This window comes from Scyliorhinus canicula, chromosome 19, assembly GCF_902713615.1.
Source record: "Scyliorhinus canicula chromosome 19, sScyCan1.1, whole genome shotgun sequence".
Classification (NCBI taxonomy): domain Eukaryota; kingdom Metazoa; phylum Chordata; class Chondrichthyes; order Carcharhiniformes; family Scyliorhinidae; genus Scyliorhinus; species Scyliorhinus canicula.
In genome coordinates this window covers 25,148,273-25,175,847 of record NC_052164.1, presented here as the reverse complement: position 1 = coordinate 25,175,847, position 27,575 = coordinate 25,148,273, and the positions used below count along the sequence as shown (strand labels likewise).

At 41.9% G+C, this 27,575-nt stretch overlaps 1 protein-coding gene across 2 annotated transcripts in view; it reads left to right on the top strand.

Moving 5' to 3' along the window:
- The window catches only part of hdac5 (histone deacetylase 5), a 204,508-nt gene that overhangs the window by 143,417 nt on the left and 33,516 nt on the right, over window positions 1-27,575 (top strand). The window contains exons 13-15 of one of the 2 annotated variants that reach the window (XM_038778838.1): window positions 16,305-16,438; window positions 19,982-20,102; window positions 20,506-20,555. In XM_038778838.1, coding sequence (XP_038634766.1) covers window positions 16,305-16,438; window positions 19,982-20,102; window positions 20,506-20,555 — 305 coding nt within the window. The remainder of the gene's footprint in view (window positions 1-16,304; window positions 16,439-19,981; window positions 20,103-20,505; window positions 20,556-27,575) is intronic. The other variant, XM_038778839.1, reaches the window with a different exon arrangement.

Here is a 27,575-nt window from a genome sequence, read left to right as displayed (position 1 = left end):
CAGGATGTTGATAGTGCGAGATCACTGATGATCATAATGTTGAACATCATGGGGTGATGGTTAGATTCTCTCTTGTTGGAGATGGTCATTGCCTAACACTTTGTGGCATGAATGTTACTTGCCACTTATCAGCCCATGCCTGAATGATGTCCAGGTCTTGCTGCATAGGAACACAGATATTTTCAGTATCTGAGAAGTTGTGAATGGGACTGAATTCTGAAAACATCAGCAAATATCCCCACTTCTGACCTTATGATGGAGGGAGGGTCATTCATGAAGGAGCTGACAATGGTTGAGCATATGACACTACCCTGAGGAATTCCTGCATCAATATCCTGGCCTCCAATAACCACAACCATCTTCCATCTTTCTTTGTGCCATGTAGGACTACAACCAGTGGAGGATTTTCCTTTCAATTTCCATTGTCTTCCTTTTTGCTAAGGATTAGTGATGTTACACTCGGGCAAATGCTGCACTGATCTTTCCCGACACCGCTGAAATTCAGGTCGTTTGTCCATGTTTGGACTGAGGCTATAATGAGGTCTGGAGCCAAGTGGCTCTTGTGGAACCCAATCTGAGCATTGAGCAGATTATTGCTGTGTAAATACCCATAATGGCGACACCTTCCATCAATTTGCTGATGATTAAGGGTAAATTAGGGAGGCGATAATTGGCCGATTTGGATTTGTCCTTTGTGGGCAATTTTCCACATTGTCGCATCCAGTTTTGCAACTCTACTGGAACAGCTTGTTTCGGGGCACAGCTAATTGTGGACCACACATCTTCAATACTACAGCCAAGATGCTATTGTGCCCATGGCCTTTGCTGTATCTAGTGCTTTCAACTATTTCTTGATTTCATTTGAAGAATTTTGAATTGGCTGAAGATAGGTATCTATAATGCCGTGGACCTAAGGAGGAGGCAGAGATGGATCATCTAATCGACACTTCTGGCTGAAGATGGTTGCAAATGATTCAAACTTCCCTTTTGCACTAATGTGCTGGGTTCCCCCACCATTGAGGATGGGGAGGTTTTTGAGTCTCCTTCCCCTTTTGGTTATTTAATTGTCCATCACCATGACTGGAATTGGCAGTACTACAGAACTTTGATCTGATCAGTTCGTTGTCGGATTATTTCGCACTCTCTGTAGTATGCTGCTTCTACTGTTTAGCATGCATGTAATCCTGTGTTGTAGCTTCACCAGTTTGGCAACTCACTTTTCGGTACGACTGGTGCTGCTCCTGCTCCTGGCATGCACTCCTATATTTCTCATTCAACAAAGATTGGTCTCCTGGCTTGATGGCAATGATAGAATGAGGGAATTGCTCGGCTACATATTATGGTTAAATAAAATTCTGCTGCTGCTGATAGCCCCCAGCACCTCATGGATGCTGAGTTTTGACCTGGAACAGTTCTGAATCGATCCTATTTAGTACAGTGGTAGTGTGATACAACAGGATGGAAGATGACCTTTGGTGTTAAGATGGGACTCTCCCACAAGAATTGAGTGGTGGTCAATCCTTCAAGACTGTCATGGACAGATGCACTTGTGATAGGTAAGCTGGAGAGTACAATATCATGTAAGTTTCTCCCTCTTAATGATTTTCTCATCCGCTGCCTCAGGCTCAGTCTGGCATATATGTCCTTCGGGACTTAACCAGTTCAGCCGTCAGTGATATACTCAAAGGAAGGTCTTAATGCCTGGTTAGAGTGGATGTTGTAGTACACATCCAGCACTGCCTCACCAATTGTGGTATCTTGGTATCTGCTGCATAACTTTGCCATCCGGAAAGGAATGATGGAAAAGTTCCAAATAAAACCAGGTTGGCTGATGACAACACTGCAGATGGCCATAGACCCATCCCTTGAGGAAGAGGAAACAAGTGTAGTGACAACATTTAATTGATAGGTGAGAGCCAGTGTGGTTTACCTGAATAGAGCACTCTTATTTTGAAGTATCAGCTTAGCAAAGATCTGCCTCATCTTGCCAACCTTTTTACAGTTTAAGTGAAATCTTTACTGTCATAGTAAGATATCACATCATAATCCTTAGTTTGATCATCGCATTGCCTGTACCCTGTTGTTTTACAAAAGAACTAAATATCAAGACCTTTGCATCAAAAATTACAAACACAACTTAAAAACGCCCTAAGGCACACTTAGGCATGTAGTCACAAACAAAATTGACACAGACCCAAAGAAGGTGATCAAAACTCAGTCAGAGAGCTCGGCTTTAAAGACGGAGGTTGAGAATTTACAAAGAGAAATCCGGAGCCTGCGGCCTATGACCTAAGGTAGCCACAAATAATGTGGCAAAGAGAATTGGGGATGCATAAGAGCACGGAATTAGGGTTAGAAGAGATTAGAGATAGGGCGATGAGAGTTTTTTTGAGACAAATTATCCAAATAACCAAATGCAGCAAGACTTGGACAATATGACAATATCCAGGCTTGGGCTGACAAGTGGCAATTAACGTTCACGCCACACAAGTGCTCAACAATGACCATTTCAAAAAAGGAGGATATGACAATCGCTCATGACGTTCAATGGTATTACCATCGCTGAATCCCTCACTATCAACATCCTGGGAGTGGCCATTGATCAGAAACTGAACTGGACTAGCCATATAAATACTGTGGCTACAAGAGCAGGTCAAAGGCTAGGAATTGTGTGGCAAGTAATTCAGCTGCTGACATCCCAAAGCCTGTCCAGCATCTGCAAGACACATAAGTCAGGAACATGATGGAGTACTCTCCACTTGCCTGGATGAGTGCAGCTCCAAGAACACTGAAGAGGATTGACAGCATCCAGGTCAAAGCTCGACTGATTGCTCCCCCTTCCACAAACATTAAATCCCCCACCACTGACGAACAAAGGCAACAGTGTGTACCATCTACTAGATGCACTGCAGGGAACTTAACAAAGATCCTTAAGCAGCACCTTCCAAACTCACAATCACTACCATCTAGAACTACAAGAGCAGCAGATACCGGGGAACATAATTCCCTGGAGATTCCCCCTCTAAGTGACTCACTCCTGACTCCAAAATACGTCACTGTTTGTTCACTGCCACTGGGTCAAAATGCTGGAATTCCCTCCCTAACAGCACTGTGGGTGCACCTACACCTCGGGGACCAAAGCGGTTCAAGGGCAACTAGAGATGGGAAGTAAATACTAGCCTAGTCAGCAATACCCACATCCCGTAAATGAATTTTTAAAATTTGCAACAGTGTTGTTTTTTTACACCGTTTGTGACTTTGCTAGCTTTTCTCCTTGCTACACAAGCATGCCTATATGCCACCTGAGGGTTTGCATTGTGCTGTTCAGACAAATGCTGCAAAATGTTACGATCTTCTTGAGATGGAGATGACGATTCTTTCGGGTCCCCCAAGTCCTTTGAACATGGAACAGATTTCTCAAGTGGAAAATGTAACCCTGCTAACCCATCAAGAATCAAATGGACAGGTGGTTACGAGGACTTGCTGTTCCATTCCTGCCAGACACTATTTTAACCACACTTTTTTTTTCTGTGGGTTCAGAGACCTCATGATTTGATTAAAATTGGGGTCATATGATAGTAATAGAACATAGAACATAGAACATAGAACGATACAGCGCAGTACAGGCCCTTCGGCCCTCGATGTTGCACCGACATGGAAAAAAAAACTAAAGGCCATCTAACCTACACTATGCCCTTATCATCCATATGCTTATCCAATAAATTTTTAAATGCCCTCAATGTTGGCGAGTTCACTACTGTTGCAGGTAGGGCATTCCACGGCCTCACCACTCTTTGCGTAAAAAACCCACCTCTGACCTCTGTCCTATATCTATTACCCCTCAATTTAAGGCTATGTCCCCTCGTGCTAGCCACCTCCATCCGCGGGAGAAGACTCTCGCTGTCCACCCTATCTAACCCTCTGATCATTTTGTATGCCTCTATTAAGTCACCTCTTAACCTTCTTCTCTCTAACGAAAACAACCTCAAGTCCATCAGCCTTTCCTCATAAGATTTTCCCTCCATACCAGGCAACATCCTGGTAAATCTCCTCTGCACCCGTTCCAAAGCTTCCACGTCCTTCCTATAATGAGGCGACCAGAACTGTACGCAATACTCCAAATGCGGCCGTACCAGAGTTTGGTACAGCTGCATCATGACCTCATGGCTCCGGAACTCAATCCCTCTACCAATAAAGGCCAACACACCATAGGCCTTCTTCACAACCCTATCAACCTGGGTGGCAACTTTCAGGGATCTATGTACATGGACACCGAGATCCCTCTGCTCATCCACACTACCAAGAATTTTACCATTAGCCAAATATTCCGCATTCCTGTTATTCTTTCCAAAGTGAATCACCTCACACTTCTCCACATTAAACTCCATTTGCCACCTCTCAGCCCAGCTCTGCAGCTTATCTATGTCCCTCTGTAACCTGCAACATCCTTCCGCACTGTCTACAACTCCACCGACTTTAGTGTCGTCTGCAAATTTACTCACCCATCCTTCTGCGCCCTCCTCTAGGTCATTTATAAAAATGACAAACAGCAACGGCCCCAGAACAGACCCTTGTGGTACGCCACTCGTAACTGAACTCCATTCTGAACATTTCCCATCAACTACCACTCTCTGTCTTCTTTCAACTAGCCAATTTCTGATCCACATCTCTAAATCACCCTCAATCCCCAGCCTCCGTATTTTCTGCAATAGCCGACCGTGGGGAACCTTATCAAACGCTTTACTGAAATCCATATACACCACATCAACTGCTCTACCCTCGTCTACCTGTTCAGTCACCTTCTCAAAGAACTCGATAAGGTTTGTGAGGCATGACCTACCCTTCACAAAACCATGCTGACTATCCCTAATCAGTTGTTTACTCTGTGACTCAAAATCCTTGTAGTCGTGTTCAGCGACAAAACCACCAATAGAAATTAGCAGGATTATGTTGGTGCTACTGAATAAATTTTTAAAGGTGTTTCAACTAATTGCATCAGAGCATCTATATGTATTCTGCTGTTTGCATTGCAAAACCTGTTTCCAGCTTCCAGATCACTTCTTCCTGATATTATTTGCCTTAATCAACCTCTTTGAGCCCTATCTGCTTAACACTGGTGTTATTATTGCCAGTTTCATTTGGATAAAGAAACACTTTGAAGAAGAGGAGCAGCAGCCGCCTCAGCAACCAGCATGAACAGTAGTTTGTCCGATTAAATGACAAGAAGTCAGTGGGAGGCCACGGCCAACAAAAGCCAAGAGTCAGTTTTTAAAATCTGTTTGAAGAACAGTGTACAAGAGGACTTCCCAGCCTCCATCTGCATTCTTCTCCAACAGGACCTGCTGGACCAGAGGTCATACTTTGCTATGTTGGCTGGTGTGCTCTCAGCCCTTTATTCTTTGCCATTGGCTGCTTCCAATCTGCTACAGAGTAAACAACTGCAGTAAACAGGTCACCAATTCCCTTTTCTCCAGGACTAATAAATAAATCACCACCTCCATTAACAGAATGGAACAAGATATAGCTCGGAGATTTTCAGCAGTGGCTGGTTTTCCTTGAGTCCAGGAAATCATTGTGCCCTCATCCAGGGCACTGGAACATCATCGAGCAGCATTTTGACTCGGGCAATTGCTCTATTGCAATGTCCAATCATGCAAGTTTATGCAAGATGCCTAAGCACCTGTCACAATGCTTTTACCCTGGAAACTCAACCATCCCCTAGTATTGGAATGCATCTACCAATGTGACATTATAGCTGCTGGAGGACAACGGTTACATTTGTGGCACACGACATTCCTCCACAACCTTATTACGTCTAAGCAAGATAGGTATGATTAATACCATGGATCCACCAGGAGGATTATCAGTAAGGTTGCTGATGCAACAGTTCAAGGGCTCCCTACAATATGCCTCAAAAAGAGTAATCTGAAAAATAGTTGTGTAATGTATCCTGTAGAGTCTCGTCATAAAGAAAGGGTGGCGCTTGGCACAGACACAGCCGCACCCTCACCAGACAAGGAAGGTCAGGGTAAAACCGAGGAAGAAACAGGAGGAGTATCAAATGCCCTTCAATGGGAGATGCTAGAAATGAGTTACTGTTACAGTGTGTATGGTGACATGCTCATTTACTTGCTCCTCAGCATTAACAGTCCTTGATGCTTCCTTCAAAACTCCCATAATCCTTCAAAAAAAAATTCCAATTATTCAGCCAACTTTAGATCAGTAACATACTGGGAACTACTCTCCCAATGCGTTGTGCTCAGCACACCTCCCACTATTCCCAGCTGATAGAGGGAGAGCCCCCAAAACAGGGTTCCCACCGGCACCAGGTTGGCACTGCCCAGGTGCCAGATTGGAACTGTCTGGGTGCCGGGGCGGTGCCAGAGTTCAAAGGGACGGTGCCTGAGAAGGTCCATGGCCATGAAAGAGGGGGCATTAAGGGGAGTATGAAGGCTGGAGAGGGTGAGAGGGGACATGTAGGGTAAGGTGATGGAGAGCCTGAAGCAGACACATTGGGAGGATGCTCCTGAAAAGGGTGGAGCCTTAAAGGTATGGGAGTTGCCTTAAATGTGGGGGGGGGGGGGGGGGGGGGGGGGGGGGGGGGGTCAGAGACCTAATAGCAGGGTCTGCTCACTTGTGGGGGATACGATGCCCCGATGGATTGGGGGAAAGAGGGTTGGGACCAGGTCGCCCTCATGGTTTAGGGGTGTTGCCCTTGTCTGTGGGGATTGGAATGTCAGCGAGTGGGGAGTGTTGGAGACCTTTAACTTAACTTTGAGATCGAGGCACCCTTCAAAAAGGAGCTGGGCTTGCCGGCATCTTTAGTTTCTGGCTCCAGAAAAATTCTACATGTGGGATAATTCGGTGAGAATCTCCCCAAGCTCCAAAACAACTACAGGAGGGTGAATTGTGAAGGAAATCTTGCAGGAATAGACGGCACGATTCTAACCAGTTTTCCCGATTTTGAGGGAGAAATTTGCCCAGTGACAATAGATTCAGAAGCTGCTATTCAAATTGCAATGCAGACAAAAGTGCTCTGTGTGATAATGGTAACATTGGCATGGTGGCACAATGGTTGGCGCTGTTGCTTCACAACGCTTGGGACCTGGGTTCGATTTCTGACTTGGGTCACTGTGCGGAGTCTGCACGTTCTCCCCGCGTCTGCATGGTTTCCTCCGCTCTCCAGTTTCCTCCCACAAGTCCCGAAAGGCGTGCTTATGAGGTGAATCGGACATTCTGAATTCTCCCTCAATGTACCCGAACAGGTGGCGACTATGGGATTTTCACAACTTGATTGCAGTGTTAATGTAAGCCTACTTGCGACACTAATAAAGGTTCTTATTATTTGATTATCGACATAATTGCCTTCCCGCGGGGCAGCACGGTGGTGCAGTGGTTAGCACTGCAGTCTCACAGGTTCAATCCTGGCTCTGGGTCACTGTCCGTGCAGAGTTTGCACATTCTCCCCCATGTTTGCATAGGTTTCGCCCCCGCAGCACAAAGATGTGCAAGGTAGGTGGATTGAACATGCTAAATTGCTCCTTAATTGGAAAATATGAATTGGGTACTCTAAAATTTTAAAAATAAAATTGCCTTCCTGCCATTTCTCAACCAAGTATCAATCCATGGTGTTCCTGTAAGAAAGCTTTCTAAGTTTACTCTTTCTCTGAATTATTCCCAGAAAAGCTAATGAAAAACTTTTTGCTCTTGTTGGGATGCTTGTGATATTCCTAGCCAGATGTCTTTTGGTTGCTTGAGCCACCATTGCAGATATTGGTTGAGGAGTAATTGAAGAGGACAACATGCTGACCTCCTGAGACATAGCTCCTCATACTACTACTTTAGCACCACTGCCACTCCCTTACGGCAGGGGCTCATCACTTCCACCAGTCTATTGGAGAGCAGACAGTAAAAGATGATTAATTCCTTAGAAACCTCCTATATATTCAGCCCACCAATTTCTCCAAAGTGGATTTAAGAGCCTGGATGGCAGTTCTTTGAGCTTTCAGCAAGGCTACAAAGGTTGGTGACAGAGCACACTGCACTGCTGTCTCATAGCGCATGAGACCCGGGTTCAGTTCAGACCTTGGGTGACTGTCTGTGTGGAGTTTGCACATTCTCCCTGTGTCTGTGTGGATTTCTAGTTTCCTCCCACAGTCCAAAGATGTGCAGGTTAGGTGGATTGGCCATGCTAAATTTCCCCTTGGTGTCTAAAATGTTAGGTGGCATTACTAGGTTATGTGTAAGGGCTGGTTGTGTGGCTCTAGGTGTAGGGTGCTCTTTCAGTGGGTTGGTGCAGACTCGATGGGCAGAATGGCCTCCATCTACACTGTAGTGATTCTATGACATTTATTGACCAGCTTTGCTATACCAGATATAACTGCTAGTGAGCAACAAACAGTTTTTCTTTTCATAGCTAAGCTTCTGTAGTCCTCATCTCTACTCTGCTAAGTAAAGCTGGGAATCGGCCTGCCCTCTGCAAAGCTGCTTGCTGAACTGGGCCCACCACCTGTACCTTCGGCTTTTCTCTCGTGTTGGTGTTTCACCTCGTGGATCCCAATGTATGCGAGTGCTTGGGAGAGATGGAACACAGAGTCGTGCATCCTCGAAGGACTGTCCTTTGCTGAAGTGTCATCTTCACAAATATTTTGCTGAGACGGGCCTGTAGAAAAAATAAAAGGGACAACAATTAGAATGGCACTAAGGGGTTGGGCATGAGCAGGCGATAGTGTCATAATGCAACTTGAATTTATGAAACTTGCATTCATTCCAATCTGCATGAATAGAATGAGCAGTGGAAGGTCTATAAATGCTCCTGCAGCTACCAGTTTCTCCAGATTGCCTTGTCACGAATTGAAACCCTTTTAATTGTTGCACACATAAGGCCAATGGTTTCAGTTACTTGCCCAGTCAACTGCTGCACATTGTGGGAGGGGCTACACAACTCCTTCATATATGGCTGGTGCACTGTTCCTGTCTCTCGATGACAGTACTCCTTAGATGTTCATCTGCATGTTATACAGCCAGCAATTGCCATCATCTTCTATTCAACTTATCAGGCTCCATATCTGCATCCTCAAGCTTCCTTGTGTATTTTGTTTCATCAAGTGTCAGTTGTGTATCTATACAATCTGTATCACCCCTTCAGTGGATATTTCTGGCTTCCTCAGGGCAGAGACTGGGTGCAAGACTGAGTGAGTGAATGAGTGGTCACCAGTATTGTCAGAGTTAAATTGGATTGCTGCATTTTGCACTTCAGTGTCCTGTCTACTGGCTTACAGCCTCTGGTTCAAGAACAATACTGTTACCTTTAGTTAGTTTGAGCAGCTTAATCAGCTACTTCACAGTTATCTTCAAGGTGGACATGTGGAAGATAATATATAGAAACATTAAATCAGGAAGCTTCGGAAACCACTGAGGCACAGCAACTCCATCTCCAACTACAGTGCCCTTCTCTAACCCGAGATAGCCATATTTCTAATTCAGACTCTGAGAAGTTAATACTCAGTTTCTGATGTAGCAGCCATTTCATTGTCTCCTGGGGGAGTCTGCTCGCTCTTGTAATCCAGAAAGCCAGGTGATGAAGAATGAAACTGGAGCCAACCTATATACTTTAAGAAGCAATTATTTACAAAGATACACATTACAAACATGTACCTCCTCCAGCCATCACATTTTCAGTCTGTTCCTATTTATAGGTTCACAACTGAATCCCCAGTTAACATCACCACCTGAATATAATTAAATACGTTTAATATACAATTAACAGATTTCCTTCTCTCTTTAAATAAAAATTAGTCCTATGTACAAACAAAATTTAAAACAAATTCAAACAAAGACTCTCCATATTCTGCATGAATCATTATATTGTGAGACGCCCCCTCCACTAGAACCCACACCATGTCTTTGTACATGACTTTTTGTACAGCAGCCCAACAGTTGATGACTTGCAACCACCCATTTAATTTTAGGCATTTCCTTTCTCTCCAGCGTTTGTTTTGAGCCAGCAAGATTAATCTGCAAACTTTTGTCATTCTTCCTTTTTGAAGTGTGCATTATCCCACAATGAACAATTATCTACATAATATTTAATGGGTACACAGTCTTCAGTAAACCTATTGTAAAAAAAAATCTCATTTAAAATATTTGGCAAACAGAATGCCATTACCACTGCCTCCACAGGAGCCAGTGTTTAGACAGCCAGAGTACTTTTAACAACCTTTTTTTTATTTTCTTAGCTTTCCAAGCTAAAACACATTTCCCATTCTCACCCACCAGAAATATTATGAGACCAGCTGGACTAGAATACCCACTAGGAAGATAACCATGTGAAGCATCGTTTAAAATCATGTTCTTTGGGTTATCTGAGGATGGGAACTTTAAGGACAAATTTATTCAGGTTTAACTTAATGCTTTATTTGCCCAGACAACATGCTGTACTTTAGTGTGTTTCATCGTAGTACTTAGCTCCACATCAAAACTAGCATTTAGCCTTGTCTTGAGTGCACAACCAGTTCAACTAACTAATGGTCAAACATTCTGTGTTGTCATGTCTTTTATAATATACCAAATCTCCTGAATTAAATCTTGTCTCAGGTGATTTTGTACAATATCTCCACTCTCTGAACTGTCTCCAAGACCTCAGACACTTGGTGAATGCCTGTCTCCCTGAATGTAAAGCATTCAAATGTGCTGGGGAAAATGAAACTAATTGTGTTACCTGCTAGAGCAGGAGAGCTATTGCACAGACCATAAGAAAGTTTGGGGTTTCGCAGATAGATGAATTGAGGGAATATATCCTCCAATCATCTGAAGTGAATTATTTACATGAATTGCCCTTACCACAGTGGTTGTTAACTTGCAGTAAACATAGAAAATAAGAGCAGGAGTAGGCCATTCAACCCGTCGAACCTGCTCCACCTTTCAATATGATCATGGCTGATCCACCATCGCAACACCATACTCCTGCGCTCTCCCCATACCATTTGACGCCTTTAGAGTCTAGAAATCTATCTATTTCCTCCTTGAATATATTCAGTGATATGACTTCCACAGCATTTTCTGTAATGGAGAATTCCACAGGTTCCCCACCGTCTGTGAAGAAATTGCCTTTAACCTTAGTCCTAAATGACCTACCCCGTACCCTGAGACTGTGACCCATTATAGATTCCCCCAGCCAGAGGAACCAACATTCCTGCATCCAGCCCTGTCAGTATTTTATACATTTAGATTAGATCCCCTCTCATTCTTCTGAACTCCAGTAAATACAAACCTAGTTGACCCAATCTCTCCTCATATGGCATTCCTACCATCGCAGGAATCAGCATGGTGCACCTTCGCTGAACTCCCTCTATAGCATGCGTATTATTTCTTTGGTAAGGAGACCAAAACTGCACACGCTACTCCAGATCTCACCAAGACCCTGTGCAGCTGTAAGACATCCTTGCTCCTATATTCAAGTCCTCTTGCAATGAGGACCAACATACTATTTGCCTTCTTAGCTGCTTGCTTCACCTGCATGCTTGTTTTCAGTGATTGGTGTACAAGGACACCTAGTTCCCTTTGTACATCAACAGTTCCCAATCTAGCACTGTTTAAATAAATCCTTGTCATTCTGCTTTTCCTACTGAAGTGAATAACTTCCTATTTATTCACATTTTACTGCGTCTGCCATGTATGTGCCCACTCCCTCGCTTGTTTAAATCACCTTGAAGCCTCTCACCATCCTCCTCACTCACATTCCCACCTAGTTTTGTGTCATCAGCAAACTTGACAATATTGTATTTGGTTCCTTTGTTCAAATCATTGATATATATTGTGAATAGCTGGGGCCCAAGCACTGATTCCTGTGGTAACCCACTAGTCACCACCTGCCACTCTACAAAAGACCCATTTATTCCTCCTCTCTTGTTTCCTGTTTACTAACTAATTCTCAATGCATACCAGTATATGTTCCCAAATCCCAGGGCTTTAATTTTTCATATTTAATTTTCTCATGTGGGACTTCTATGAAAAGCTTTCTGAAAATCCAAATGCACCACATCCACTGGTTCACCCTTGGGTATTCTATGAGTTGCGTCTTCAAAAAGCTGCAGTAGATTTGTCAAACATGATTTCTCTTTCATAAATCATGTTGACTTTGTATAATCCCGTTGATATTCTCTAAGTGTCCTGTTACACATCCTTCACATTAGACTAGCATTTTCCGTATTACTGATATCAGGCTAACCAGTCTATAATTCCCTGTTTTTCTCCCTCCCTCCTTTTTAAATAATGGAGTTACATTTGCCACCCTCCATTTGCCTATAATAACTCTTTTGTCCGTACGATACATTATTGTCTGTATTTTTATTATTGGTCGCCAGGTCGATAAAATGTAGGATGAAAATTTGTCGGGCTTTGTCCGAGACCTTTAGCTCCATGGCATCTACCCTCTTAAAGTTACATGCCAATAGAAGGCTTACAATAGGACTTGGCAGAATCCATCAATACTTTTTAACAAATTTCGCACTTCTCTATAATCACTTCTGTTACCTTTATGTGCACTTCCTCAGAATTCTCTTGGTCACGTCATTTCGAGAACCCTAACTGGACAGTTTCTAACTGTCACTTCAGGCGAATTTGGATGGGAGTTTCTCCCTGGCTCTCTCAGCGAGTTCCCTAACACTATCTAACTACACTTCGGTCACTTTTTTTGTCGCTTTAGAGTTTCTCTCCGGACTAGCCCATACTTAGAATTATTTTCATCACTGGGGAAGCTGAAGTAGCTGGCCAGACCAGCTCCTCAGAGATCAGGCCACCATTTTGAAATGGCCGCGATCTTTAAGTGGGCTTGGCGAGGCACAACCTTCGCACCATCCTACCCATCGGCAATGTCACCCCCCCCCCCCCCCCCCCCCCCCCCCACCACCACCACACACACACCAATAGGCGTTAGCCAACACCCCCTCCCAAAATGAGGACACCCTGCTGGAGTCGCTGAGGGTCCTACCCCCATTTCAGGCCATCCCATGCCCCTTTTGGGACCACCAGCCTTCACATCCCCTAATGTTCCAGAGGCCTCTTCATGCCTGCCGTTCGCCCCCCCCCCCCCCCCCACCTTCATAATGTCCCTCTCCTCACCCTTAATAACCCCATTCCTCACCCTTAATAACCCCATTCCTTACCCTTAATAACCCCATTCCTCACCCTTCATAACCCTCCCTCCTCACCCTTCATTTTTTTTTAAATGTCCCCCCCCCTCCCCGCACGCGACGAATAGCCCCTCAAACACGGTCACAAACATCCGCCACCTTTCCTCAAACCTCTCTAAAGAGCCCCTTAACTCACACTTTATCTTCTCTCATCGCAGGAAGTCGTACAGGTCACCCAATCATGCTGCTACCCCCGGTGGTGATGCCGTCCGCCACTCCAGCAAAATCCTCCTCCTTGCAATAAGAGGCAAAGGCCAAGACATCGGCCTTCCTCCTCTTCATGAGCTCTGGCTTCTCTGAAACCCCAAATATCGCCACCAAAGGTTCCGGGCTCCTCACCCTTCATAACCCTCCATCTCACCCTTCATAACCCACTCCATCTCACGCTTCATACCCACCCTTCCCACCCGTCATAACCCTTTCACCGTCACACCACCCCCTCCCCACCGTCGTAACCCCCCTCCTTCCCCACCCAACATAAACCCCCTCTCTCCACACCCATCATTACCACCCTCCCCTCTGTCATAAACCCCCCATCCCACCCATCATAACCCTCCCTCACCACATGTCATAACCTCCCCTCCCTCCCCACATGTCATAACCTCCCTTCCGTTTCCACCCGTCATAACCCACCTCCCCACCCATTCATGGTCAGGCCTGACCTTGGCAGTGTCACCCGGGCACCCTGGCAATGCTCCTGCCAGCCTTGCAGTTCCACCCAGGCACTGGGTGCCAGGGAATGAGCCAGGGTGCCACCCTGCTCTGTCCCTGACCACTCAGGGGCCTCCAATGGCCTGGGAGACTATCTCTGCGTGCCATTCCGCCTGGTCCACATTTGTGCCCGGCTGGGATCTCCCTGAGGAGCACGGTAGATGTCTGTAGTCGGTTAGATCCAGCCTCAGCACGCTTACGTGGGTTTAGAACTCATTTAAGCGTGTGAGAGGCGGGACCTTGATCGCCATGCCTCGCAAGATTTGGTTAGATCTTGTGAGGCGTACCAGCCATTGGGAAGCCCAGGGAGACCTCTCCTGGCAGCTATTAGTTGTGTCGCGCCCCGTTCGGCCGGAACGCAGCCTGTAGATCGTGCCCTATGTCTTCACTTTGGGTAGTTCACCACTGAAGCACCCATTAATAATTCTTTAGGTATTCCTGAGGTTCATTCACTCATCATGTACCCTTTCTCAGAATTCTCTTTGTAACAATATTTTGAGGACCCTATATATTCACTTCAGGTGGTTCACATCTGAAGCACCTGTTATAGTTCTTTGGGTTTTCCTGGGATTCATTCACTCATTATTTTTGTTCTAATTGTGTCTTTTTCCCCATTGACAGATTTGCAAAGTGTGCTTTTATTTTAGTTCTGCATGTCTTTACTCTTTCCATTATATTGATGCCTACACTCATTGTCTGGAATGTTTAAAAATCTTCCAATCATGAGTCCTTAATTCTTTGTGTCACTGTGGAATGTCCCATTTATCCCAAGAAGCTGAAGGAAATTAGATATCCTCAGGAATTTTTTTTTCAAGACAACACATCTGATCCATTAGGGCCTGCCTCTCAGAGAACTAACCACTCGGGTCCAGTCCATATGGTACACCTTACCATAATCCAGCAGTGTAAAACCCCACTACTGATTCAGGAATCTTCAAATTGACTTTCATTGATCTTTAATGCAATCGGTTGAATTTCATGATATCTTCTTCCATGGTTTTCTAAAATCTATCAAATTCTGACCTTGCCTTTTAGGTCTTTAACAGATCATCTTTCTTGTAGATTCACCCAAGAGCTGTAGTAAAAGGTCCAAGCCTTCACATACAGAGATGCACATTGCAAATATGCACCTCCTTACTCCACCCACCATTGTTTCAGTCTGTTCCTACAGGAACACAAGTGAAAGCCCAATTAACACCCACCATCTGAATGAAATTAATATGCAATTAAAACGCTTTATTAGTTTTATGTAGTCATTTACATCTGATGGACCCCCCCCCCCCCCACTTCCCAAATTTTTAATTTCCATCCCGAGAAAAGCTGCCCTGTTGTTGGCAGGCCAAGCAATCTTGTTCTGTGAAAGTTATGGAAATTAGCTAACCCCAAGCTTTCTGATCAGAACAGCTTTCTTAGATTTTGGTTGGCATAAGTCATACCTTGATGCATTTACACGCCCCACCGGAAGGCCAAGAAATTTAGGACGAGTCTTTTAGATGTAGGAGTTGGACTTGATCAGATTAAGAGTAATTCTCTCTAGTTCTTCTTGGGAAGTCCCTCAGCATTGAGGATGACTTGCTTCCACTCCGGGAAGGTGGCATTTGCCGTGGCTGAATAGTCCAATCCTGGGTCCGCGGACTCTGCCATAGGTTTGGCAGATGGTGTTTGATGAGGTGGGTGGGTGGGTGGGACGCTCTGGATTCTGCACTCTAGTACTGGCTATGTGAATCCTAAATGAAAATGTGGATGGTGTTCATCTGAAAAACAAAATACTGAAAAATACTCAACAGAGCATTAGTGGAGGCAGGAACGGAGGTATGCTTCGGGTCAATGTATATGTATTCAAACAGGAATGTGTCAGTGAACTCTAAGTGAAATGAGTTTCAGCTATCTCAGCCCACTTTGTAATATGTGTTCATATCAAGTCATGCTCATAACTTGGCAGGGCCATTCACAGAAGAAATATGGACATGTGAGAAATTGATGCGTCATATTGGTGGAGTAGCGAATGCTATATGGTCGTATTTATTGTTGCGACCAAGAAAGAAAGCTTTCTGATGTGTGTCATGCATAATCAAGCTTTACCATGTTGTACCTGATTAGTCCCTGTTGCTGTCGAAAGAAAATTGGAGAAAATAGTTTCTTCCTAAGACTAACAAAAAATTCAATTTGGAATTCACATTTTCACAGTAACTTCATACTTGTGACAATAAAAGATTATTATTATCAATTATTATTATTAAATGCATTTGAACTTCTGGGAAAATACAACCTATCAGTCATAATTAAAATTCTAATTGTTGGATCATACTTACCTGACTCAAAGTGGTTAAACAAAAATGTAAGTTAGGTTACAGAGTGCTTTTTGGTATGCTACTTTCTCTTAATTTTTCTCCTCTCTAGGTTTAGTCTATGACACTTTTATGCTGAAACACCAGTGCACTTGTGGGAACACGAACAACCATCCAGAGCATGCAGGGAGAATACAGAGTGTCTGGTCTAGGCTTCAGGAAACAGGGTTACTCAACAAGTGTGAGGTAAGAAAGCAGGGAAAGTGATGACTGTGACTCAAAGGCATTCCAAAGATTCTGGAGCCAAATACAGTTTCCCAGGAATGAATGAATAAAAGAGGATTGTTTCAACTCGCAAACTTATGAACTATGATCCTGAAGTAAGCATGGTGAACACATAATACTTTCTCTATCTGCTTTCCCAATGTTCAATTTTCTTAAGTTTTTTAATCAATCAGACCTGGATAAGGATCTTAAATATTCATTAAAGTAATTGCAAGCTGGAATACAATTTGAAAGAGGGCCATGTCATGAAATTATGACCTGAATTGTGTTTGAAACACCTGCTTATAGACCAAGAATTTCAAAACTGATTAGTTTGGAAACGTGGACGTGCACCTGAAAAGGTGTGAAACTTGCAACAGCAAAGTGCACTGATATTTAATCCATATTTTAATTTTCATAAAAAGCCTGCTTCATTCAGTAATAGTGTTTTGCATTAGTTTAAGAAGTAACAACCCACTGTGGACATGTGATTTTTTTTTTAATGACTTTTTGCACCGCTGGAAAGGACTGATGTTACTCTTCTTAGGCTACAAAATGCTCCTTCTCCATAAATTCTTAAGTGGTGGCTATATTTTTGGATGTACTGCTTATTAAAAAGAGTCAATCTGTGAAATTCTCTAGGATTTCCACCTGTTATCCAGTCCTAAGCATTTGAAAAACCTTTTTGTGCATTGTAATGAGAAATGGGCTTGATCAAGCATGTGTAAAAGCAAACATTTGATGCTTGTACACCAAGAATGTAATTTTTCCTGTTGGTTATTTTAGGATCATGAATCATCAAACTTTCCAGCCAATTAATTTGATACCATAACAGCTCAACCAACCTGGCAGCTCTGTAAACTTTGGCACATTTGTTAACTTATCTGCTGATTTGAGATCAGTTATACTCCCAATTGTCGATAGATATCAAGAAAGTTTACAACAGTCTTCCAAGATTTTTGTGTAATTTTACAAGGTTGGGCCCAATTGCAGCAAATCCCAAATTCAAGCCAGACATATAAAGTTCACAAAGCTACAGATGTATTCATTTTTAAAACCAAATAAATTGGTGGCTAAAATAGGTTAAAGTCCGATTTGTAGCAAATATCTATGAAAAAAAAAAGTTTCAGTTTCACACCTCAGGATCTCTTGTCTTTTGTTCCCACTTCTAAACTGATTGTGTGAGACATTGTCTTTGATTTTGAGGCCTTTTCCAGAATCTGAAAAGAAGTTGAATGCTTCAACTCTACCACATATGCTTGAGATTTAAACTTGTCAAAACTTAAAGAAGCTCCAAGAAAACTCAGGAGCTTCCATCATGGTAGTTGGCACCTCTGGGATTATGTGTGACCCAAAGTACTAGACAAAATGTTGTCACACTCTAAACCTGGACTTTTGCTGCATGATTTGAATCTTCATTTAAAAGAACTGTCAGGCAACAAAATTAACTGGTGGCATCTTATTTGCCCTGTGATGTGTTGTAAGGGCCACACAACAATGTTGAATACAAAATATTGCTACTTTTGCAGTGTATTCATTAAAAATAAAAAGAGAACTGGGTGTAGCACAAGTGGTTAGAACAATGTGTCCGTTAATCTCGGGAACCTGGATTTCAAGTCAGCTCAAAGTGTCTTGCAAAGATCATGATTGAAATTTATTGTGGGAAATTCCGTTTACACATAAAAGACCAGAGTACAAATTTAGGCCAACAGGCGTGTATAGTTGACAATAATTACAGTAATCTTGCTTAATGAGTCTTTTGAACTGATGGGAAATGGACGAACATTCTTGTACAATACAGGGTACTCTTTGCTGATGGAATTTTGAGTTTGTGCCACTGTAATGTTAGGAAACCTATAATGTATCTAACCTTTCTGTACTTGATGTGCAAGGGTTTGCTGCCTCTGCATGATAAGTTTTATTTCCTAGTATCAGCAGTCCATTATTCATTATTGTCTTTGAATCTTTAGTTTGGTTTTGGACTTAAACGTGGGGCAAATACTATTTGATCAAAGCATGGGCTCAGTATGGTGCATTTATTCTGTTAGTTTAAATATTTTTCTGTTTTGCATTATATTTCCTGATAACACATGTCTGAGCCATTTTTACTTTGCTTAAATTATTCTTTCCTGCTCTTGAGAAAAACCTATGGTCCAGATAATAGAACTGTGCACAGATGATAGAAGAACAGTTGTAATTGTATATCTGTACGATGTATCTGTACTCACCAATGTGATATTTCTATTATGTATTTTCTTTATGTGCAAACAAGAACTTGAATAAAACACTATTTTAAAAAATTGGGAAGTACAATACAAAGTTTGTAGAGAGATGCCAAATAGATGTGTAGGTGCAATTGGCAACACTTCTATAAAAGTTTTATTTTGCATTCTGTAGATTAATAAATTCTAACATTGCGATTTTAGTCCACTTCTTAATAAAACTTATTCTATCCTTTAATGAATCACGTGTTCTATTTTGCAACTATTGCCACTCAGCTTCTATACCCGTCTATGAAAGTCATCATGTAACAGCTCTGAAATATAATTAGTGCTCTGCTCCTCGCATTTCAGCTGCTCAGAATCAGTTATATCAGTATGTTATAGATTCCATTTCCTCACTTGAAAAGCATTGCTTTCATTGTATTGTAAAATGTTGTGGAGAGAGTTAAAGGTTGTAATCCTGTCAAATTAGGGGAGGAATCTCACTTATAAACCAGTCAGTCTGCACTGAAGCCATGTATGATACATCAGCCCTCAATTCCACAAAAGAACTGTGCACTGAGCTCTCATGACTCAAATTATGTCAGCACTTCAAACCAAATTATTTAAGGGTTTGTCTCAATAGACACACAGCTGTTTTACTTGTTACAGGGGAGCTAAGGTGTGGCATTTTCAGCTTGGAAAGCAAGCTTATTCTTAGAAGTAATTGATGTCGGTGTTCAATACTCGGGGGTGGGGTGGTGGGGAGAGAAAATTGAATACGTACAACAACTAAATGGTACTTCCAAGATTGAAGGTGCAACCCAGATATGGAACTTTTAATGTCAGTGTAAAGGTTACTCATCTAGTTATTGTGGGGAATCTATATATTCCAGCAAGTAATCATCAGAGGTTTGAATGTTTATGTTCTACATACCTGACATTTATACATATTTATGAATGTATCTGAATCTATTATTCTTGAGAAACTGGGTTAGCACACAAACCTCCTCAGCATATTCTTCACTGTTGCTTCCCTGGCAGGAATTTTCTGATGTGTGCCACCTAAATAATTAACCCTTTGAGTACTGAATGTTCTGAACAGTATTTAAATCTTCACACTTTCTGATGTCTGCAAAATTTTGTTTAAAACATTTGCCACGGTGAATATTATAAAAGTCAAGGATCAGTATGGAGACACATTAACTTTAATTTAAAGTATTCGTAGAATAAATTTCTGTAGTTTTGCCCTACATTTTTATTTTGGTGGAGAAATGCTGCTACAGTCCTCAAAGGGTTAAATATACTGTACTTACTTTTGCAGCGAATCCGGGGTAGAAAAGCGACTTTGGATGAAATTCAAACAGTGCATTCAGAACACCACACATTGTTATATGGCACCAGCCCTCTGAACAGACAGAAGCTGGACAGTAAGAAGTTGCTAGGTATGTGGTTGCCAGTCCATAATTTACATTTATTCACAAACGACCAAAGAAGAAACAAACCTTTACAGCAAGTGAATCTCGTTTTGACTGGCAATGTTAGTATTCTGTTTGCGTCTTGAAAATCTATTTCCATGTTACACTCATTTGTTGGTTTGGCGAAAGTATATTCCAATATGATGCATTGTGCAGGCTGAGGAATGCTCAGTTGATGTAATTAACTTGCTAAATTCTTGATGATAAATACTTTGGTATTAATTCGAAAACTTGAAAATAGCAATTAAATATACCTAAATAATTTAAATAAGTGTTACTGAAGGATTTTCAACTGCCTTTCCAAAGAAATAAAAATGTACTCAACTTTTCACCATTAACTGAAGAGTATTCTGTTGGCATATTTGTCTAGGTCCTATTACACAGAAGATGTATGCACTGCTACCCTGTGGTGGACTTGGGGTGAGTACAGCCAAGCACAACTCCTTGCTTTAAAAAAAAATATTTTATTGGTGTATTTGATTTATTAAATATAAAATCATGCTACCTTGAACCTCATGCTTTATTTATAGTCCTCTATGAGTAACTTTGGAAGGCTGGTCAGTAATGAAATATTTGACGTTCTAACTGATGCCTTCCAACGAAATGTGCTGTAGAGTGGAGGGTACAGAGTTAGACTGCTAAAGTTAGAGTACTTCCTTTAGCTATTTCCAGTGCAGCCACTCAGAATAAGGGCTGCATTGCAGATGGATTTGCTGTAGTTACCTTTGGCTTTTTTGAATCTCGCCCCTTAAATGGTATTCGGGGTTCTTGACCGTGAATAAACTTACAGCCAGTTTTTAAATTTGTATTTATTGTGTTTAACATTCAATTATTTTGATCTTGGCTTGTGACTGCAGTAAGCCAATCATACGGAACATTTTGGGCCCATACAAAGTGATTTCAACTGCAGGTTAACAAATAACTGCTATGCAAAGCTATCTAAATCAAATGTAGCCATTATGAAGCAATGCTTTACATGGTACCCAAGCAGTTCGTAGAATCCCTACATTGCAGAGAAAGCCATTCGGCCCACCAGGTCTGCACTGACCCTCCGAAAGATCATCCTACCGAGGCCCACTCCGCCACCCTGTCCCTGTAGCCCAGTAACCCCACCTAACTGTCACATCTTACAGTCACTGGTGACCGGTCCCTGGCAAGGTGAGGCAGCAGTGCTAACCACTGTGTCATTCCAGTTCACTTGATTGTCTGAAAATGTTATAAGCTTTGGGTCACAGCAAGTTTTGGATGTCAAGTGCAAAACGCACTCAACCTAAATTTCAAACCCAGGATATTAAAACTCCAAGTCTGTATAACATTTGATTGATGGGTTTCTCACCCAATTATACCAAGACTGGAAGCCCATCCACTGGAATTGATGCAATTTCTGGTGGCCTGGAGAGATCAACGTTAAGTAGAAATGCACCTCTTAAAGGAAGGCTGCATTCATTTCTGCAAGAGTTACTTTTTGACAGAATCATCATCATCTTTATTATTGTCATAAGTAGGCTTACATTAACATTACAATTAAGTTACTGTGAAAACCCCTAGTCACCAAACTACAGCACCTGTTTGGGTACACTGAGGGAGAAGTCAGAATGTCCAATTTACCTAACAAGCAAGTCTTTCGGGACTTGTGGGAGGAAACCGAAAAACCCGGAGGAAACCCATGCAGACATGGGGAGAACGTGCAGACTCCGCACAGATAGTGGCCCAAGTCAGGAATCGAACCCGGGTTCCTCCTGCTGTGAAGCAACAGGGCTAACCACTGTGCTACCATGAGTAAATTTGAAGCAAAATCCCAAGTTCTCTGAGTTCTCTACTGCTAAAGGCATTAATCCATGGGGCAAGGATAAGGAGGGATCTTCTCGTTCCCATGAGTGCCAGGAAGGCTGTCCAGTATTACATCCACCAGACCTCGAGACAGGTGAATGAGACCATGGATTCCGAGACCATCGACCCTCATTTCCAGCACAAGAAATAGTTCAATGGCAAGAGTGGGTCAATCAAAAAGCGATTATTTAATGATTTAAACCATTCCCACAAGGGTGAAACATCAATAAATGCATACAACCTTAGGACCAAGTATTTCAGCACCAAGGAAGATGAGTGATCAGCTATCTTGAAGTTTCTTCTTATTCTTGGGCATCCTTCCTCTTGATGAATCTTCTAAAGGCTCTTCCATCTGTAGCAAAAAATCTGCCAGGATATCCCAGTTTTATATGGTTTTAACTGGTTGGAGTTTAAGTTCGGAGAAGTCTCATTTTGGTCACTTGCCCATTGTTACGAATGAGCAGTTGACTAGGCCACTCAAAATAGTATTTCCACCATTTAAAACTCCCTGTAGCTTTATGTCTCTGAGAGACCAGGGTGTTAAATATCCTATAGCCTCTTGTCTGTGTCAAGCCAGGTGTTTTGCTTTTAGTTGTCATTCGTAAGGATTTCTGACTGTCTTTCCAAGTCGGGTGTTTTGAGAACTGAAGGCTTGTTTGAAGCTTCTCTATGTTTCTGTGTATTACTGCCTTTACAGTCTAACTTAAAATCAATGCTCCCTCTAAACTGCATTACTGTGCAGCAGTACAAAAGCTCCCTTGCACAAGTTGGTCCTTTTAATTTCCATTAAAAAATTTAAAAAGCCCATGCCCTTAAAGTACCCTGCGCGTCAGATCCTCTCCAGCTCCACTGTAGGAGGTAGAGATGAGGACAATAGGAATCCAGCTATGAATAGAAAACTACTTGCCTTGCACAAGTAGTTGTGCCAAGTATTCAAGCATCTCAAGTATTTTCAGTACACGCCTGAAAATATGGAGCAGTGTGGTTCCAACCCATGTGATATCAGCTTCCAGGGCAGCAACACTCTGAAGCCACGCCCTCATAACTGGGGTCAATTTTCCCAGCGTTATCAGTTTTCATAGTAGTTATCATGGCTGCTACACTTGTGCTAGGCTCCCTCTTGGCAAGACATGTGGACTAAGCAGGTCAGAGTCACTCATCCCCTGCATTCTACTTTCCTGCAGCAAAATGGAGCTCATGTCCACAGCTTTGTGGGAGCTGCACATTGGGAATAGCACATGATCCCATCTCTCTGTTTGTTTGTATGCCTAATCCCCTTCCACTGCCACAACAAAAAACTGTCATGGTTCCAGAAAGCTAGGCAAGACTGCCTTGGAAGCAACCAAAGTGTTGAAATCTGTATATGGGCCCTCCAGTTAAAGCACCCAGATGTTGTCAGCAACAACATCTTGGGTCCCAAAATAAGCAACAGCATCCTTCCGCTAGTCACTGGGGGAACCTTATACGAGTTGTCGAGTTAATGAATCTACTTTGAAGAAAAGTGCTAAGGATTGACACTTGAGTGAGAAATTAATTCCAGAAAATTTTGCATTATAGACATTTGAACTTTTGGTCTGCAGTAACAGCTTCTAAGTCTGCATTGTCAGTAGGTTTTTGATATCAAAGTTGGCTGAATGGGTTCAATATTCTTTAGTACAGGATTAAGGGATTGGTAAACTTGGCAGCAGGAATGATTAATGCAGATGGTCTTCGTGTAACTTCACATTAGAGGAATTAACAGTAACCCAGAATAGTTATTTGATAGTTGACTGCTGGCCTTTGGCTGCAATGCAATGGCTCACCTTCCTTCTGCTTTACCCTGGCCTTCCAGTTCTTTGTCAGCTGATGAATGTTCTTGTTGCTCTGCCTCCTCTAAATGCAATCCTCTCTGTATTGCCATGTTGTTCAAAACGTACAGGTATCTGAACCTTTGCTTTAACAGCACAATTGTGCTCAGTGATGTTCCTTGTATGACTGTGATTGTATCTGAGCTGTTCCAGCATGGTGGGATTGCGGAAGGATGTCATCAGGGTCTGGGTGATGAAAGCAATGTGACATATTCCTGCATAACTGGCACAGACCTACATGATTCTTCTGCAGTGATCACAAACTGGTTAGACATTAATTAAGTAATCTCCTTTCCTGTTAAATAACCCTGCAGGCTGATCTTCTGGTCGCTTAACTGTTTCAACCTTGAGGGTGTAGTGGCCTTTCCCGAGTTCTCTCCGATAAACTCCACCTGACAGGAACCAATTGCTATTGATTGCTGGGCAGAATTGTGCCACTAACACTATGCAGATTACAAGACCTTACGGGACTACAACATTACAAGCATTGGCCACCAGTCAACCAAGTAAAATTAACCCCTCCAATCTCTTGGCTGCCATAAAGTCTGGGTTCTTCTGCCCAAAATACAAAACTTTATAACAGTGTACTATTTGCACATTTTAAGTTCTTTGCTCCTCTGCTCCCTCCCCTCGACTTAAAAGGTATGTCTCCATTAACGATCCATGGATCAAAAACAATAAAGACAAAGTAAAATAAATAGGAACTAAGAAAATCAACAGGAAAGGTCCTTACGCAATAATGCAAAAATTATCCCTTTGATTAGCTGAAAGCTCAATTAGGATGTAAAAGGAAAATAGACAACAGAAAGAAGCAATATGTGAGATGAAAAAAACACTAAACACAATTGCATCCCGATTCCTACAGATCTTAATACTGTAGCTGACGCAAAACGCACCTTTCAATAGCGCTTGCAGTAAGTGAGTGAGTCAGTTTGTGAAGCCAGTCTGCATTTTACTGAGCACATTGGACGCTAGGCAGAACTTGTAATCCTGGGCTAGTTAAAATTAAGTTAGCAACACCACAAGACCGAGATTTTCATATATTCATCTAGTACCCACCTGCTTCCACCAGGCATCTCAGCTAGCTAGAAAGAAGTTGAGAGTTAAAATTTGGGCCAGCATTAAACACAGCGGATAGTGAAATTTGTCTCAATTTTTCATCTTTTTTTTTAATGTCAGTGAGCCAACTGACTACTCAACTTTGTTTAAACATTAAAATTTACTCAGCATTTGCATCCACTGTGCACATGCTGACTGTATATGTAAACTTATGCACACAGCACAAAATGGTACAGATCTGGGAGTAAATGGTCAGGACTGCTAGTTGTACGTCACTCAAAAAAATAGTGCTGCCAAATTGAAGAGTTGCATTTATACTACAGGTACAATGCTTTGGCAATACGAGAAAAATTCTTTGGAACACCAAAACTGCATATGAAAATGTGGCAGATAAGGACCAGCTTGGTCGATCTAAACTTTCCCAATCAGTTAAGATAGTTTATACATTCTATCAGGTGACTCCTTACCCACTAGGTACCATGTCGTCTCCTGGTAAAGGTGAAATAAAGAAAGAGGTGAAATAAAGAAATCCAAAAACATTTGTCTTCGAGGGTGGAAATTTGGTAAATTCCTCTCCAATCTCTAAGTGATCCAAACTAATCCAGGAAACCAAACTGAATGTAACTTATATTATTTACCACTTAGCACTTGGCCAATGCACATTTGCAGTTCATTATAATCATAGAATCCCTATAGTGCAGAAGAATGTCATTCGGCCTATCAGGTCTGCACCGACCCTCCGAAAGAGCACCCTATCTAGGCCCAATACCCTGCCTCATCCCCGTAGTCCCACCTAACCTGAACATCTTGGACACCAAGGGCAATTTAGCATGGCCAATCCATCTAACCTGCCATCTTTGGACTGTGGATGAAACTGCAGCACCTGGAGGAAACCCACGCAGACACTGGGAGGACGTGTAAACTCCACACAGACAATCACCCGAGGCCGGAATTGAACCTGGGTCTCTGGTGCTGTGAGGCAGCAGCGCTAATCAATGTGCCACCATGTCGGCCTGTGGATTGTAGAATACTATATTAGAAAAAAACAATTGTTTTGGGAAAAGGTCAGGTTCTTATGTTGTGGTCCAAGAGCAACATTCTCAGATACTTATTTTAAGGTTGTTCTGCCAATCTCCCTGTGATCTGTCAGCAAAAGGGAAGTTGAAGGCAGTTGTGACGCTTTGGCCAGTTTGCATGCTCATTATTGACTTTATGACATCATTATCAAAATAAAATGCTTGTGCATGACATGGTATAAGGTGATGGTGTCACGTCAGTATTACACTGCTGCCACTGAGGAACCACCTTAGCTGTTGTATTGTGGCAGACAGTAGCTTGCCAGATCAAATAAAAAAGAGTCTCACATGCCATTTAGCGTTAAAAGAAAATGATCATCTCATCTTGATGTGGCCACGAACTATCGGAACAATATAAAAGTATTTAAGTGATATCAAAAGGTGCGACTGAATCAAATTATTTGATTGGGCTGTTTGCTATTTGAATGTACTTCAGATCTTTGAGTAGGTAATACTCAGCAGGCCCAATATCACTTTCTTCATGCAGTTCCAACTTACAAATTCAGTTTCTAAATATACTTAATACTGTACCACCAAAATGAGATGTATTTGTTTTTAATTGCGTGTAACATGTATTACCATACCAAGTAAAGAATTTGATTTCATGTCTGCATTTTGTAATTCATCCCTTTAGTTATATTTGAATGGCCTGCAACAATTCCCCAGCCACCACCACAGCTAATACACTTTAAGGAGTATTTGCCCAAGTTCAACTTGGTTTTTATTTTGTTCTTGTAGTTTGAAGCTTAGCAAAACTATAGACTGAAGTTATTTGTTCTGCAAAAACAAAAATAATGTGCTAAATTATTGTTTTTCTCCCTTTCTTTCAACCACATTCCACACAAGTTTGACTCAATAGCAACTCGAATAAAAAACATTTCTGAATCAGCCCCTTCACAACAAATAGTATCTAATATCTACTTTTACCAATCATTGAAATATAAAGTCTACAAATTGTATTTTACAAATAGCACTTGCTTAAAATTCAAAAATAAACAAGAATTGGTGAGTGTTTTGTCCATATCTAAAAATAATTGTTTTTTGCTGAAAGCAAGCAAGAAAATTATAACTGAATGACTTTACTAAAACTAAAAAGGCCTAACTTTAAGATATCAGAATTAAAAATAAACATACTGATCTTGTTCAGCACAGTGGTAATTAAAATAATCTTCTAAAAGACAACCTAACTTATCGTAGAAAATTGTGGTTTTTTTCACCAGTTAAAATGGTTTTCATCAGCTACCAACATCAAAGGTCATAAAAATAAAAATTTCCTTTAATCAGAACTATCTTCAATTTCCTTTGCTACCCAGGCAGAAATTGGTAACAGACTAGTGATCAGTTCTGTGACTGTGAAACTGATTGTCGCACCTCATCATATGCCAAATTATCAGATTTTAAAGCTGTTGCAACACTGAAAAAGCTGTATTTCTATTTTAATGATGTACTCTCTACGATAAGTACACACATGCAGAATATTAAGTTTGTGAATGACATAGGTGGCAAAAGCCATTGATAAACCAGCTAAACTTCAGTGTAAAATATGATATTGTAAGTACTGAATTATTCCATGTATAACAACGGCATTAATGTTCCCAAATAATTTAGATGTAGGTGGGTAGTTGCAC